The sequence below is a fragment of the Sinocyclocheilus anshuiensis genome, unplaced genomic scaffold, assembly GCF_001515605.1.
Source record: "Sinocyclocheilus anshuiensis isolate Anshui unplaced genomic scaffold, SAMN03320099.WGS_v1.1 scaffold23, whole genome shotgun sequence".
NCBI classification, from domain to species: Eukaryota; Metazoa; Chordata; class Actinopteri; order Cypriniformes; family Cyprinidae; genus Sinocyclocheilus; species Sinocyclocheilus anshuiensis.
The window spans coordinates 1,548,078-1,563,632 of NW_015552545.1; the positions used below are offsets into that span (position 1 = coordinate 1,548,078).

General features: G+C 41.1%; 1 protein-coding gene across 2 annotated transcripts in view; it reads right to left on the reverse strand.

Annotated features, from left to right (window-relative positions):
* LOC107664087 (cadherin-18-like) overlaps positions 1–15,555 on the reverse strand; it is a 66,789-nt gene that overhangs the window by 25,893 nt on the left and 25,341 nt on the right. For both annotated transcript variants that reach the window (XM_016454546.1, XM_016454545.1), the window contains exons 3-4: positions 5,936–6,230; positions 3,679–3,798 (exon numbers count right to left, since the gene is read on the reverse strand). In XM_016454546.1, the coding sequence (XP_016310032.1) occupies positions 3,679–3,798; positions 5,936–6,230 (415 nt within the window). The remainder of the gene's footprint in view (positions 1–3,678; positions 3,799–5,935; positions 6,231–15,555) is intronic.

Consider the following 15,555-nt stretch of genomic DNA (forward strand, 5'->3'; position numbering starts at 1 on the left):
TCTTAATATAAAAATACACACACACACACACACACACACACACACACACACACACACACACACACGACACACACGACACCTACATAAACAAGTCCAAAATGTTAGCAAGAAGCACAGATGACCTGTGAGGGAATGACTAGCAGAGAATTTCAATTTCATGTTAAGTGTTAAAGTGTGAGACGGACAGTTTAAATATTCGAACATGCAATGTTCCATTTTTAAATGGACATGACCATTGGGAGTGAGACAAAAATATGCAAACAGATACCTCAATCCGCCAGAACAAATAAACACACGCCAGCCCCAGAGAATGTCATAGAGATTGCACCCAACCCATTGAGAGCAGACACCACCTGCCAGGACAGGGGATTTCAGCAGACAACACAACGAAAAAAGCAAAATGTTCATGTTAAACAGGCTCTTAGTATTCAGCTAGTAGCCACGAAGCAGAGACAGAAAGTAAATAAAGCAAACAGGACCAGACACTGATGCAGAACTGGGTAAGCCCTGTTCATTGTACTGAGAGTTTGATTTCCTATGGAACAACAGACAGTCAACCTTATAGTGGAAGTATGAAACATCACACAGGTTAAGCATCACTCGCCGGTAAATGGGGCGAACTAACTTAGACACAATGATTAGACAGAATGATGCAAGTCATTGTACTTGTATAGAGGTGGATGGTAGAAACAGTAGCTTGGGCAATTTGTAATTTCTACAGTAGGAAGAAAAACAGCTAAAGCATATTCTACTATGCTATACTATACTACTGTCCACTACACTATACCACACAATATTCTAATGTACATCACATTATACTATATTATACATTATCCAAGATGGCGCCGCGGATGGCAGCCATGGTTTGTCGCTACTTGGTACTTGTACTTTTTTTGTTTGTTTGTCCTGTCTTAAGCAATTTTTCCTGATCAGCTTTACTAGGAACGAACTCCTGGACATCAGAAATAGCACACCAAATAACTTTCTGCCGACATTTGAGCATTCAGATGTTTTACTGGACATTTTAGTCGGAGGAGCTGCGTTCCTATACAAGCGCTCCAGGCGACGCAAGCAAGGGAAACGCGCCGGCGCGCTCGTAAAATTCCGACAGCGCGGTTTTAGGACATCTGGCGAATCTCCGCTCCCTAGCAAATAAATCAGACGAACTACTTGCACCATACTGTACTATATAACATACCACATTATATGATAAATATTGTATTCTATAAGACCAGACTAGACTAGAATAAGTAAAACACTGGGGGGAAAAAAGCATTTTAACACTAAAAATGGCACTGGATCCTTATTTTAATAGTTTAGAAAACCTTACAAACAAGTAAAATAGAATAAACTTACATCATGGATGATTTGTTCACAATAAGATCTATAACAGATAGCATGAATTATCACAATTAATCATGACCAAATACAGACTACAGAAAGTTGAAGCTGGTAAGCCACTGTTGAGTACAGCCATATATCCAGAGTTGACTAACTAAAAGTAGCGACACTACTAAGTTGTTTCTACATTTTTTCTGCATGTTCTACACATTTCTAAACTACTAGATGTTCTTATCCCCTATCTCCCGAGGGAATGATTGGTGCAGATTTATATAAAGTATAATAAATATAATATAAGCTCTCATATAATGTAACCTATACATTTTTTAAGTAAAATATTAAATATGATACAATTAATATTAAATATACTATTACATATTATTAACAGTAATATTAAATATTCTACAAATATTGTATTTTTCAATATTCATATTATTAAAATGAATTAGAATAGAATAATTGACACTTACTGACGTTGTTCATTCAAAAACCCTCATTGTTTTTTTTGTACCAAATACGTTTCTCATTAAATTCTCAACTTGTAGCTTGGCAAACCACACTTTCAAGAGTAGCTTTTCCAACACCACCTACTGTATATCAACATATAAACTCAAAATGTAAAAAGTTTCATAGCTGTGATGCTCCGAGCAGAAGAGACAAGCTTCCATCAACGCTCTAACTCTCTCCTGAGCAAAAGAGGCTCTCTAGACCTGGAGTATTGGATTATTTCAAACACTCTATCAGTGCTCTCAGCACTATACACTGCTCTCAGTGCTAAGGGTATAGGCACTTCCTGCCAAAATGAGAAAGCAACACTGATATGCAAGAGTGCAATGCTAAAACCAGCACCCTACGATAATAACCCCTGATGTGAACATTATCAAATGGCCTCTTAATCCCATCAAAACCTTCATGACAGCCACAAACAGGGGATTAGAGATGTGAAAAGAGTTGAAAGACAGACCATGGAGGGAGTAGAATACATCCAATCGCATAGTTTTAGCGCTGAAGACACCAATAAAAGACAAAACGCCATCAGTGATCTGCCATTTCAGTGGAGGATGGCAACAATCCAACGGGTCCCAGCGGGAGGGAGACTGAATGAGCAATTACACATAATAAATAAATGCACAGTGGAGTACCCATGAAGCAATTCTGTGTAAATTGGCGTGGATTTGTGGCGGATATCTGAGGGATGGAAGTATGTATTGGTACTAAGCTGAGTCTCTTGGGTCAGCAGCTCATGCTGTTGCTGACAGGGCATTTGCCGAAAAACCATGCACACATTAACAGCTGGAACAGATGCTCACCATTTTACCTTGTACACTGCTGATGTAGACGTTTGTGCATCTACACACACCACGCTGGCACACTCAAATGCATAAAAGCCAAGCAAATTTATCCTGCACCAAATAGGCTCTATCATGGGATAAACACTCTGCAGGTTGGCGCTTTCAAACTGGGACAAACACCCTCCAGGCACATTCAACTTGACATAAACAAACACCACCACTGTGGAAATTGAACCAAATGGCTACTAAGCAGAGAATGAAAAACGAGTGAGGAAGGGAGACATTAAATTAGGATATACACTGTAGGTGTGCGGTACATCATAACAAGTAAGCCATGGTTCGGGTGTTTTCAAGCCTCCACAGAACAGTGTAGTCCAGGGTCACATGGTGCCATGCTCTCGACGTTTCAATCATGTGTTTATAATATTATGAAAATTATTTATTTATCCACCCGGGCTTAGTGAGAGTAATTGAGTGTACCATGCCAGTCTCCAAAGAAAACCATCCAAATTCATCGCCCTCAATGTAGGTTTATTGATGTATTTCTGAGATACAACTGAGAATGATATTTCCCGCATGATTTATTGGAATTTCAATGTAGATGCCTGAGTCCAAGCTTCATTCGAAAAAGCATACAAATCCAAATATATTCTTTAAATGCTTGACTGAAGTCTCTGCGACAAAAGACGCATTCTGGTACCGGTTGGGAGGGTTTTTTTCCCTCAGTCATGTAGAAAACAACATCACTTCAAATTGGAAACAACATGTATGAAAGCCCCTCAACAATGTGAGAACCCATTCATTATTATCCAAATAGGGTAGCGCAATAAATTGGGAGTTCCTTTGTGAGCCTGAAAGCTGTTTTACAGAGAAAATGTATCTGTGTTTCTTACAGCCTATTATTGTGGAATGACTCACCCGCTGGTGACTTCACACAAGCTGACAGGAACACTAAGAAAATATTCACGTGCAGCCTTCTTCAGTTGAAGGCATCTCAATATGTCCATAAAACAGGTTATTTGTAGAAAGCGAGGTATTTGCGTACCAGTTTTGGGGTCAACAGTGAAAAAAGGCTGCCCTTGGAGAATGCTGTAGACGATCTTGGCGCTGTTTCCGTAGGTGGGATCATCGGCATCTGTGGCAGTGATCTGGAATACCGACGTTCCTGTGTGGACATAAAAAAGATGTCCACGTTAAACTGCTAAAATTATTCACATGCTCAGATTTGCATTCATTGTCATTAATGCATACCACAAGCATGCTCCGACAGAGGCAGTACTCATTTGCCGCTTGCTAATTCAAGTGACACATCTCATGCCTCCTTGACCTTTACCAGGTTGAATTCACATGTCATGAGCCTCTCTCCTCCAAGCCTTAAAGCATCTAATGCTATTACAAAGTGTGTGGGGCTTGGATGATGGTGATAACACTGCTCTAGCCAGAAACGCATTCACAGTTTAAGAAAAAAACACAAACACAATAGAAGGCACCAGACTCTAGAATAGCCCTTCTTGAAAGGCCAGAGGCCCTCAACCAGCTTATATGGCTCTGTGTTGCTGGTGATTCATTCATCACAGCTTGGTAAAGTGGAGTCAGAGACTGCTGGTGCTTGTTCTGTACCCGAAGCAGAAAGTCTTACTCGGAAAGGCACAACTAATGACTTGAGGATAACGAATTCTATCGAACAATAGGTTGAAAAAAAGCTAATTATTTAACATAGAACAAAGCGATATTTCTAATGAATATTCCTAAAATTATAATGCAATGGCATGCCTGTGAAGCGAATATAATTAAAGTGAGAAATTTATGATTGAATATTTGCTTTGATTTGAAGTTTGAAGCTTGATTTGAATCATCAGCTTTTAGTTATTATTTATCTGACATTTCCAAAAACTTGAATCAAATGAGTATTCTAGATCATACACATTTTCTTATTTTTGAAAAATGTATCACAGTCTCCACAAAAACATTAAGCAACACAACTGTTAAATATTAAGAATTTGAAAAATGATTTGGTGCTTAATAAATTAATAAATTACACTAAATACTGGAGTAATGACTGCTGAAAATGTATCTTTGCCACCACTGGAAATTATTATAATTTTTTTTAAATATATTAAAATAGAAAACACTTATTATAAAATGTAATACTATTTCACAATATTACAGTTTTTACTGTATTTTTGATAAAATAAATGTAGCCATTAAAAACATTAAAAAATGTTTAAAACTCTTGCTGACCAAAACATTTGAACAGAGTGCATAAAATAAACAATTCATCGCATTAATACTGATTTTATTTTTTGATTTTTGATCTGATTTCTATTTTTTATTTTATATATATAATTAATAAATTAAACCAGCCATATTTGCTACATGGAAACCATAATTTAGTTTTGACGCACTTCCAGTGTTGTCCACATCTAGTTCCACCCGAATGCTGTACAGATAATTTTGTCATCAGAACAGGTACAGATACATATACAGATAATGGCCTTCTGTTTGTGTTATATTTTGAAAGAATCAACTAGTTTTAAAGACTCAATGTTTTAAAAGTGGTGAAGGAGAGCGATTCAAGGCCAAAAGTGAGAAATAAACCTTGGCCTAACCCTAGCTGTGCCCAGAGGGGAACATTGTGCCGACTGGTTGTGAGGAATGATAATTTAACAGCTCTTTGGCTTGAGTCCAGCCAATTGATTCGGACAGGAAGGAAGAACGCTGCAGACAATTAGCACTTTCCTGACAGTCCATTTACTGCAGGGTTGATGTGCACTGCCATTGATGCAGACTGCAAGCTCTGCATGTGGATTACTCATGTATTGGGGTGTATAGCACAGATCTATAAAACACTGACGTTTCAAATTGAGATACGGGTGGAAAAAGAGGTAAACACAGCTGGTTTTTCTTTATCGAATGCTGCATTCGTTTGGAAGTACTTCAAAATATTTGCACCCCTTGTGCGAGTGAATATACTTTTGAGGTTTTTATGTGAGATGCTGGTTCGATTTTGACATTACTCCTGAAATCACTTTTTCTACAACAGACAATAAATAGTGTCCTCTTGAGAGGCTTTATATAAGACACAATAGCTTTAATAAATCCCACTATAAATCCACCACAACCAACCAGCAGCATGAGATGAGCTGAAGTCCTGGTCAGAAAGGCTCAGATCTGCATTGGGACTCTGCGGTCTGAACCTGATGAGCCAGCTAATAAAAACCTAAGCTCTACTGACAAAATGTTCGTCTGGTCCCCGAGCACTGCCCCCAGACACTGCCTCCCATCCCCCGGTGTTGGCTTACCAATGTCTGCCATCTCAGGCACGGAGGCTGAAAAGGGGCCGTCTGGGAATTTGGGGGCATTGTCGTTCACATCCTGGACCTTGATGATGAATTCGGACTCAGGTTCCACGGCTCTATTGGTGAAGCGGTCGACAGCCTGAGCGTGGAGGATATAATGGCTCTTCTTTTCTCTGTCCAGGCTTTTCTTTGCATGAATATCACCCGTTAACTCGTTGATGGTGAATATTTTACTGGCACCTTCTCCAGAGAGTAGATATTGGACGGAGCCATCACCTTTGTCTGAGTTTGAGTGTAACTGAAAGTGACAAAATAAAGATAGTTTTATTTTTGTAGCACTGCTATTTTGCCTTTAACGAAATTATGTGGTGTTAAAACCACATAATTACTTATTCTGACACATCGTGGTATGCTGAAATGCAGATTATTTGTGCAGTATTTTAGAAAGCGAGACAGTGGGGTTCAGGATCAACTAAGCACTGAATTTTCAAAAGTATGTGAAATATGTAAAGTTCACAGCATAGACTCTTTAAAATACGTCTAAGAGTGTTACACATCGGTCTGTTATTGTGGGGACATTTCCACGCCCTTAAACATGATGTGGCACAAAATTAAACATGATTGGTTGCTTTACCTGTCAGTCATATTGCCTCTTGGGCGGTCCTTGGTCACTCAAAGCGGCCAAGTTTTCCGGACCTTCTGCAGTCAGTCTGAAGGTCTGGCTATGCAAGACTATGTTACATATAACAGTGAAGTCGCATCGTGTTTCAGCCCTGGTCGTGCATTCATTTGGCGCGAGGTGAAACTTACAAGGTGGCAATGAGTTAAAGAAAAACTAACAAGCACCTGGGTAAAAATATAAAAAAAATAACCCAATATATTGACCCAACAGGCTGAACCCAGCATTTGGGTAAATAAATAAATAAATAACCCATCATTTTTTTAGAGTGTATATGCATTCTTTTATTTTCAATTCATTGGAACTTCCTTACATTCAGATCTGAACTGCAATTTTATATCCTCTCTGATAACTAAATTAATTTCAATTCAGGAACTTAACTCAAATTTATAATGAGAAAAGACAGAAGTTCTTCCTTCCACTAAAGCACAAGATGCTTTTTAAATTTTCAAATCATGCTGGGGATCATCAAGATTGACATAAACTATGGAAGAAATTATTATTAAGTATAAGTGGGTCCCCCCCCGCCACTTATACTTTTCATTAAAATTGTTATGATGATAATAACATTTCCGATAAAATTACAAAATAGAAAGTAGGGAACAAAATTTACAAATACAAATATACAAAAATTAAAACATTTTCCCTAGTGACTTTTGGTCCCCATTATAAATACAGCAATTTCATAGCATAGTTTTAAATGTCAGACTTTGCATTTGTGAATGATCTAACTTTAGGAAAACAAGAAATTAAATGACCGAGAAGTAAATGAAAACACATGAAAATACTCCTGTCATAATCTTTATGGGGGATGAATTACATTCCTTTCCGAACGGTCTCTCCCATTGCATTGAAACACTTATGGGGGGGACTCCTGTTTACTCTGATACTGAAGCCTGATGTGTTCACGTTTGTGTAGGTGCACTAACCAATGGCGCTTCAACCCACCAAAAGGGGAGGAGCCGACCTCTATATACGTCGGCTCTGAGCACTATTTAGTCAGAATTTTTCTCCTTCAGCGACGAAGATCATCTCCTCACTGACTCGGCAAGCAAGAAGCCCAAGAAGGAAGAAGCTCAACTCAGCCTGCTGCTCGCTGCAGTAGAAGGAGCCCCGGCAGCAGAAGAAGCCAGAATGCTTCAACTGTGGAAATCCAGCACTAACAGCAAATTTCTGAGCAAATTTCCGAGCAAATTTCCTGCAACATTGTTGTAAATGTCGTGCCGCGAGTGTGGCATACTGTGGCTCGAAGAAGACGGGTACAGTGAGTGTGTCGCCTGTCTGGGCAATGCCCACGCATCTGAGGAGGAAGCCGCTTTGGATGACTCCATGTCATGAACGTTTTCAGATGCTGAAGAGTGGGCGTGTTCCGGCAAAGAGCACGAAAACCCACCTCTCATGCAGACAACACAGCCCAGCTTAGACAGAGAGCTGATCCGCGTTCTAAGACTGCGGAAGATCTAAACCTGGCTTGTTCGGCTCCAGAAGAGCCCGCCCGCAGCCTCCTTGACGAGTGGTACCTAAAGGGACGCGGTCAACATTCCTCCCGCCAATGGCCGCTCTTTTCCTGCCGGCAGTTCTCACCAGGAACTCACCAGGACATGGCGTGCTGCAAGTGTTCGAGGCCAAACTTCTCTGCACCATGGACGAGTCCAGCCAGAGTTCTGATGACCCTACCTGACCTTACCCACCTCATGTCGCTTCCTCTGTGATTCCTCTGGGCCTGCTCAACATGTGGCCCCTTCAGTACTGGCTCATAGCCCATGTTCCATCCCATGCTTGCTGCCTGGAACGTTTCTCAGGGTAACCCACCACTGCATCAGAGTTGTGGCCCCTTGGAAAACCTCTCACCTGTTTCAATCAGGCTTCCCATTGGGACTGACCTCCAGAAGGAAGGTGGTCACGACCGATGCCTCCTCGTTCTGACAATATGACGGTGGTAGCCTTTATCAGTCACCATGGCAGTCTCAGGTCACACTCCCTTCACCGGTTGGCTCAATGCCTACTTCTATGGGCACAGGGTAAACTCCTCTCACTAAGAGCAGTTCATGTGCCGGGCAGACTGAACCAGGGGGCAGACATGCTGTTCAGGGACAAGGTAGTTTCAGGAGAAATAAGACTACATCCCCAAACAGTTCAAATTATTTGGTCTGTCTTCGGAAGGGCAGAGGTGGATCGCTTCGCCTCAGAAGACAACTTTCACTGCCCAATCTACTTTTTGAGACAGTGAGCCCTGGCCCACGATTGGCCCAGCACTCGCCTGTATGCCTTCCTCCTGGTTGTCCTGCTTCCTCAGGTCATCATATGGGTCAGGGAAGTCAGATGCTCAGTCCTCCTGGTGTCCCCACTCTGGAGGAATCAGATGTGGTTCCCTGAGTTGATTAAGCTGCTATCGGCAGCCCCTTGGCCGATACCACTGAGGGAGGACCTTATCTCGCAAGCAAATGGCATGGTTTGGCATACCTAGCCAGAGCTGTGGAACCTTCATGTTTGGCCCCTCGATGGGAGTCTTTGCAGCTCCCCGCGAGTGTATCTAATACCATTTTGGAGGCTAGAGCTCCGTATCCAAGACGTCTTTATGCCCTAAAATGGTCAGTCTTCTCTGACTGGTGTGCAGCACGGAACGTGGACCCGTCCTCTTGTGATGTGTCCCACATGCTAACCTTTCTACAAGAGCTGCTGGATAAGGGGCGCACCCCTTCCATGCTCAAAGTGTATATGGCAGCCATTGCAGCGAATCATTCATTTGTAGCTGGCCAATCAGTTTCAGTTTCTGAGGGGAGCTCGGAGATTGAATCTGCCTCGTCCTCATATTGTGCCAACTTGGGACTTGTCTATAGTCCTCCCTCCCTTTGAGCCGCTCCAGTCTCTCCACTGTGTTTGGTCCAGCGGAATTTCTATGATATTTGTGCAGCCGCCGGCTGTTCGTCACGTCTACCTTTACCAGGTTTTATAACTTAGACATCCCTGCCCTGCAGGTACGGATTTTGTCCGCTTAATTCTAGCTAATCCCCTTATAAGTGGAGAGGGTTATGTTATGTAGTCCTCAGCCTAAATAGCTTGGGTCTCATTATTGGCTCATGCTTACATACTCAGTGCTCCAGGACTAGACTCGCAGAGCGGCGTCGTTCTGCATTTGCTTATAGCACGGCGCTATTGGACACGTTCCCTATAAGCATGTCAATGCAATGGGAGAGACCGTTCGAAAGGGAGCACTAAGGTTACTAACATAACCTTGGTTCTATAAGATAAGGGAACGAGCGTTGCATAGGCTGCCGTGCTATAAGACTGCACGCAAATCGATGACTGTCGCTTCAGTCGACAGATTCTGACGAAATGGCACTCAGAGCCGACTTATATAGTGGTTGCTCCTCCCTTTTTGGCAGGTCGAAGTGCCATTGGTTCGTGCAGCTACACGAACGTGAACAGATCAGACTTCAGTATCAGAGTAAACAGGAGTTTCCCCATAAGAGTGTCAACGCAACACTCGTTCCCTTATCTCAGGGAATCGAGGTTACATTAGTAACCAGAGCATTCCGTACATTCCAAGATAACAATTTTTTTATGACAAATCTATCACGATAATGATGTGTGTGACATGTCCCAGCTTCTGTCACAGAATGCTCTTGATTTGTAATTAGCATGCTCTTTAAATAGAACTCACATTACATGTACCAAACTAGCACAAGGATACCCCATATACTCTGAGGAAATACTTTTCAGAGGAAATGACTGTCATTCTTCCACAATTTCCACAGACTAAAAGTAGTCTAAATATATACCCTTGCTGTTACTCCTTTTTACTCTTTGGAATATAAATTCTTTCATGACAAATTTTTTAACTCATGGGTAAAAAGAGAGCATGGTATACAGTGACATTATACACTACACTGACATTATGAGGCTAAATCCTATGGCTCCCAACCAGAACCAAATTGAGTTTCATGTGAAATACACATGCATCACAGGGGTGAAAGGATACTTCCTAATAAACATGGCTTAATCCCAGCACATTCATATTAGTTATGCAATAAGAGATTCTGTAACAGAATATTGCTTTTTCTGCCTCAAGGTAAGAATTTTCTGTGATGCCGAATATAAATATCGAAACAAGTATTTAGAATTTGCATAAGGAAATATGCAGTCTACAGCTATTTTGCTGATCCTTCAAAGACCTCTTCTTATTTATTTATTTACGCACTAGCATATAAGTTACAGCCCTTGGTCTGTTGACTTTTCCATGTTTGACCACTTATTTTATCTTTACGTCAATATTCCCAAATGTTATAAAATTCTTTCGCCAATAAAATCATGTGGTCATGTGGAACGACTTCCCCAAAATTATTGACATATTCACGAGTTCACACTTACATATAATTAGCTGAAGTATAGTAATGCTTATTTGGCATGCTGTCCGGGGAAGGGCTCCGAGCTCGGGAATGGCCCGAACCCAGAGTAAACACCCCCCCCCCCAATTAGGCTAAGTATCTAACATGCTCCTCCCAAACTTTCTTAATAAAACATCATTAATTATTCACACATAAACCAAGATGGTTGTGAAGATCTTACAAGACCTTCACAAATAAATGTACTCTTTACTGCCTACTTATTGTGAATTGGTGCATGTTAAGGGGAAAAAAAATCTGAAACCGCTTTTTACATGTTTTTATTTATTTATTTATTAATTTTTTAAAATAATGATTGTGTACAATTACATGTATTCAAAATGTAATGGAAATATATTATTACTTTTTACTCAATGGTTACATAACATGCCATTTTAGAGACATTAAATTGAAACTGAAAAATTGAAAACCACATGTCTAAGGCCGGTTTCACACCGCAAGAAGGAGCATTGCATGAGCAGTGCTGAAGCGATGGTTTCGGCACTGAGTCTATTTTTGCTCTGCTGCTCATGCTCAATTAAAGTGACCGCCCACTTTTGATGAACACAATAAATATGATTTCACACAAAAAATGCTTTTTTTTGTTTTAGTTTTAACAAGAATTGGAATATGTCAGAAAAGAAAATGAAGAATCAAAAAATAAGTATAGAAGATTTACCCATTTAAACTTGTTTTTAATTATTCAGTTTGTGTTAAAGTATGGTGTAATAAAAAAACAAACATTAAAAACAGCTTGTTATATATGACTGAAACGACATGATCTGAGCTGTTTTTGTTGTTTGCATGCGAATCCCCACGTTAACATGCAAATCCCCATGTTAACAAACTTTTAAGACTTTTACACTTAAAATTTATAACTGACCAACTTCTAAAAACAAATTTATAGTCATCTTTGTAAAGAAATATGCAGCTTTGGAGCCGCTGCAGTGATGCTGTACAAACGCTTCAGGTGTGAATACTCTCATGAGTCTGCATGCAGCTGCAGTGATATGGCGCTAGTTATGCTAACGTGAAGCTGACGCGAAGCTTACGCTTGAGGTGTGAAACAGGCGTAAGTCACATGTGCTTCAAACAAGATTTTTCCTTTTCTTTAGCATGGACGCTCTTGTATGTAATTGACCCATATGTTTACAGAGATGCATCATGAATGATCACTTCTGTTCATGTCAGCTTTCAGTGTAAAATCAATATATGAAATCATCTGTGGCACATACTTCATTAGTATCTCATATGCTATACTTGTGCAATTACTGTGACACTAACCGCAAAATGATATGCATACAAAACAGCAGAAAGCTTCAACAAGGGATGAACAGGAAGCTGGATGAGACCATCACCTGAAACTGAGGAACACTTCTATTTTCACGCCTCTTATCCAACAATAAATGCTGCCATTTCAGTTGCTAATGATCACTAATGAGGCCTTGAAAAAAAAAATTTGAGCAGCAGGAATTGGCAGAGCATGGCCCTTGGTGTGAGAAAAAAAAAAAGAAAAAAATAACTTACTTTGCATGTTGCTGGATTGCTATTCAAGCAGCTTTCTTTTTCCCACTGTGTTGCCATAATTCTTGGCAGCCTGTGTAATCCCACCGCTGTGAGCAATTAGTCAGAATGACGTTCACATTCCACACCTTTTCCCCCTGGTTAATAGGGACATTCACCTTCACAGATATATATGGCAGGAGGGCCTGAAACCACACTATTTCTGGGGCCATTGCTTTATCCACAAAACTTTGATTATATGCCTGGTTACTGCTGCAATGCAGCAGGACCTATACAGTATTAAACCATACCAAAAATGTGCCCTTATGCACATAGCTAAACCTGAGACCCGAACCCAAACAACTGTTTAAGGATGCTCATATCCGCCTCTTTCATCCTGCTGTGTATCCTCATGTTCACCTGCTGCATCCAGCAGTATGAAAGATTGGAGAATCCTCCTACATTGTACTTCAAAAAAGAGTGACTCTTGTTTTGAATTTGCCTCTGATATTTATGGAAGCACAATTCACTCTGAATACATCAGGTTACCCTAAGAGACGGACTGAATATTTGAATCGTGTTTACATATTACCAAAGAACTCCTTAAACCGAGGATAAATAAAGTAAAGATTTGTTAGGAAATGCCCTGTTGCTGTTCATTGATACGTTTACTTTTTCCATAATTATTCACACATAAACCAAGATGATTGAGAAGATCTTGCGAAGAACTTCAAAACTAAATTGACTCTATTTACTGCTTAGTCCTGGTCTTATAGCTAATGATTGGTTCATGTTACTCCTAAGGGGTGGGGGAGGGGTGCTTGCTTTTGTAATCTAAAATGACTTTTCTTTCTGCTGATGTCACTTAGGCCAATCAACCTATTGGTTAGTCAAGTAAATCAAAAGCCAAAACACTGTTTAGCCATTACTTTAGCATGCTTTTTTTTCTTCTAGAAAAATAACTGTCACTTGGAAATATTTAGCATTAGCAAAGTAAAATGGGTTAAGCTACAATGACTAATCAATAAATTGTTAATAAATAAAAATAAAAAGAATAAATGAATGAATGAGGTAATTTTGGGGAATAAATATTATTTATATATAAGTATTATTATTATTATTATTATTAATATTAAAACATATTATTGTTACTGTCATTATAAATGACAATAAATTATGTTTGAAAACAAAATGATGACGATGATGATGATTATTATTATTAAAATTAAAAAGAAGAAAAAAGTATTATCACCTTAAGCAAATTCATCACCTTTTAGAAATTCAGAAGAAGGATAAACAAAGGTAAGTCACATAAAAAAAAAAAAAGAGTCAGATGAGTTGAAGATAGAATGCATTGACTCGTCCAGCAGAAGGTGTGACGCTGTTCCCCTGCACAACATTACCACACAAATGAAAGGCTTTGAGCAACCTGCCAGACAGATATAGACTCAAAACTGAAAGCAGCCAGCCTAGAAAATACAAATGTATCAAATGCGATTAATAGGATTATGAATGAAAGCAAACACTTGAGCACAATTGAAACTCATTAACCATTTGAAACAAACTGGGTGTGTTGCACAACTTGCATGCTAAGCAGACTGATCTGGCTCTGAATACATTCTCCTATTAAATTATAATGGTGACCACTGAGTGTTTGCACACCTTGTCAAACACATACTCACACCCACACTCATCTACGCTTCATTCAAGACATTTTATTATGGTGCAAAAGTGATGCATTTAGATCCATTAGAGCACCTATTATGGGTCAGAAGCCTTTTAATGTATGCATGCTAGGAGGTGATGCTACTGAATCTTGCAACATGAACATTTCAGTGCTTTAAAGCCACCATGAAATCAAAACTGAATTCTTATTGATTTCTGGAATATTGCAGTGTTTATTATAAATGATTTATCTGTGCACATCATTATTTTATCAAATGCATGTGCCCTTGTAATCTTTAACCAAAATAACTTCCCCTCCCTCCTCCCATTTGAGAAACGGTTCCCTTTCAGTCGGTCACTCCCGACGTCACGTTGGATGACCGACGAATTGGGATCTCGCTTAGAGAGACCAATATTCTCGTCATGGCGGCAGTCAGGCGGGGGTTACTTCAGGCAGTAGCACGGGCTGTCTGAGGGTAACAGTGGTGGCAAACCCTCCAGGGACCAATACTCGGGGGACCATCACTCCTGTTGCACTCCGCAACCAGTTGAGCTGCCAATGGAACGTGCCGGGCCCTCTACAAGGAGCGTACCAGCCGTATCCTTTGGCGCACCTCCCAACGACCAGATGTCGATTGCTGCATCGGAGAGTGAGCCAGAGCTTTCTGGAGAGGAAGATTTGGCTGCGCTGCTCTCCTCCGGGACTGTAGCAATGCCTGAATCGGATCCAGAAATAATGGCTACGCTTTCCCGGGCTGCCGTAGGGGTAGGGCTCGAGTGGAGACTTCCACCGTGTCCCGAGCCCTCAAGGTTGCATGATTGGTTCTCGGGGTGGTCCGCGCTGGTTCGCCCCGCCTCGGTGCCTTTCTTCCCGGAGGTGCATGAGGAGCTCACCAGGTCGTGGACAGCACCTTTTACTGCCGGAAACCGATCTGCTGGTTCCTCCTCCCTCACCACCCTCAATGGTGGTGCAGCTAGGGGGTTACAAGGGTCCCCCCAGTGGAGCGGTCGGTTGCGATGCAGTTGTGTCCTAATACCGCCTCCAACTGGCAGGGAGAACCGTGCCTCCCCTCCCGGGTCTGTAGGTACTCGACTGGCCAGCGATGCTTATACGGCCTGTGGAGAAGCTGCCTCTGCCTTACACGCTACGGTGTTATAGCAAGTGCACAAGGCCAAGGGACTTGCACGAGGGTGGTCACGACCCGGAAATTCTCAGAGAACTCCGCACCGCGACGGACCTCGTGCTACGAGCGACGTTACGGCGTGGTCTCTGGGTCGTGCGATGTCCACTATGGTGGTCCAGGAACGCCATTTCTGGCTGTGACTGGCTGACATGCGCGAGACGGACAAGACACGATTCTTGAACGCCCCCGTGTCCCAGACCGGCCTTT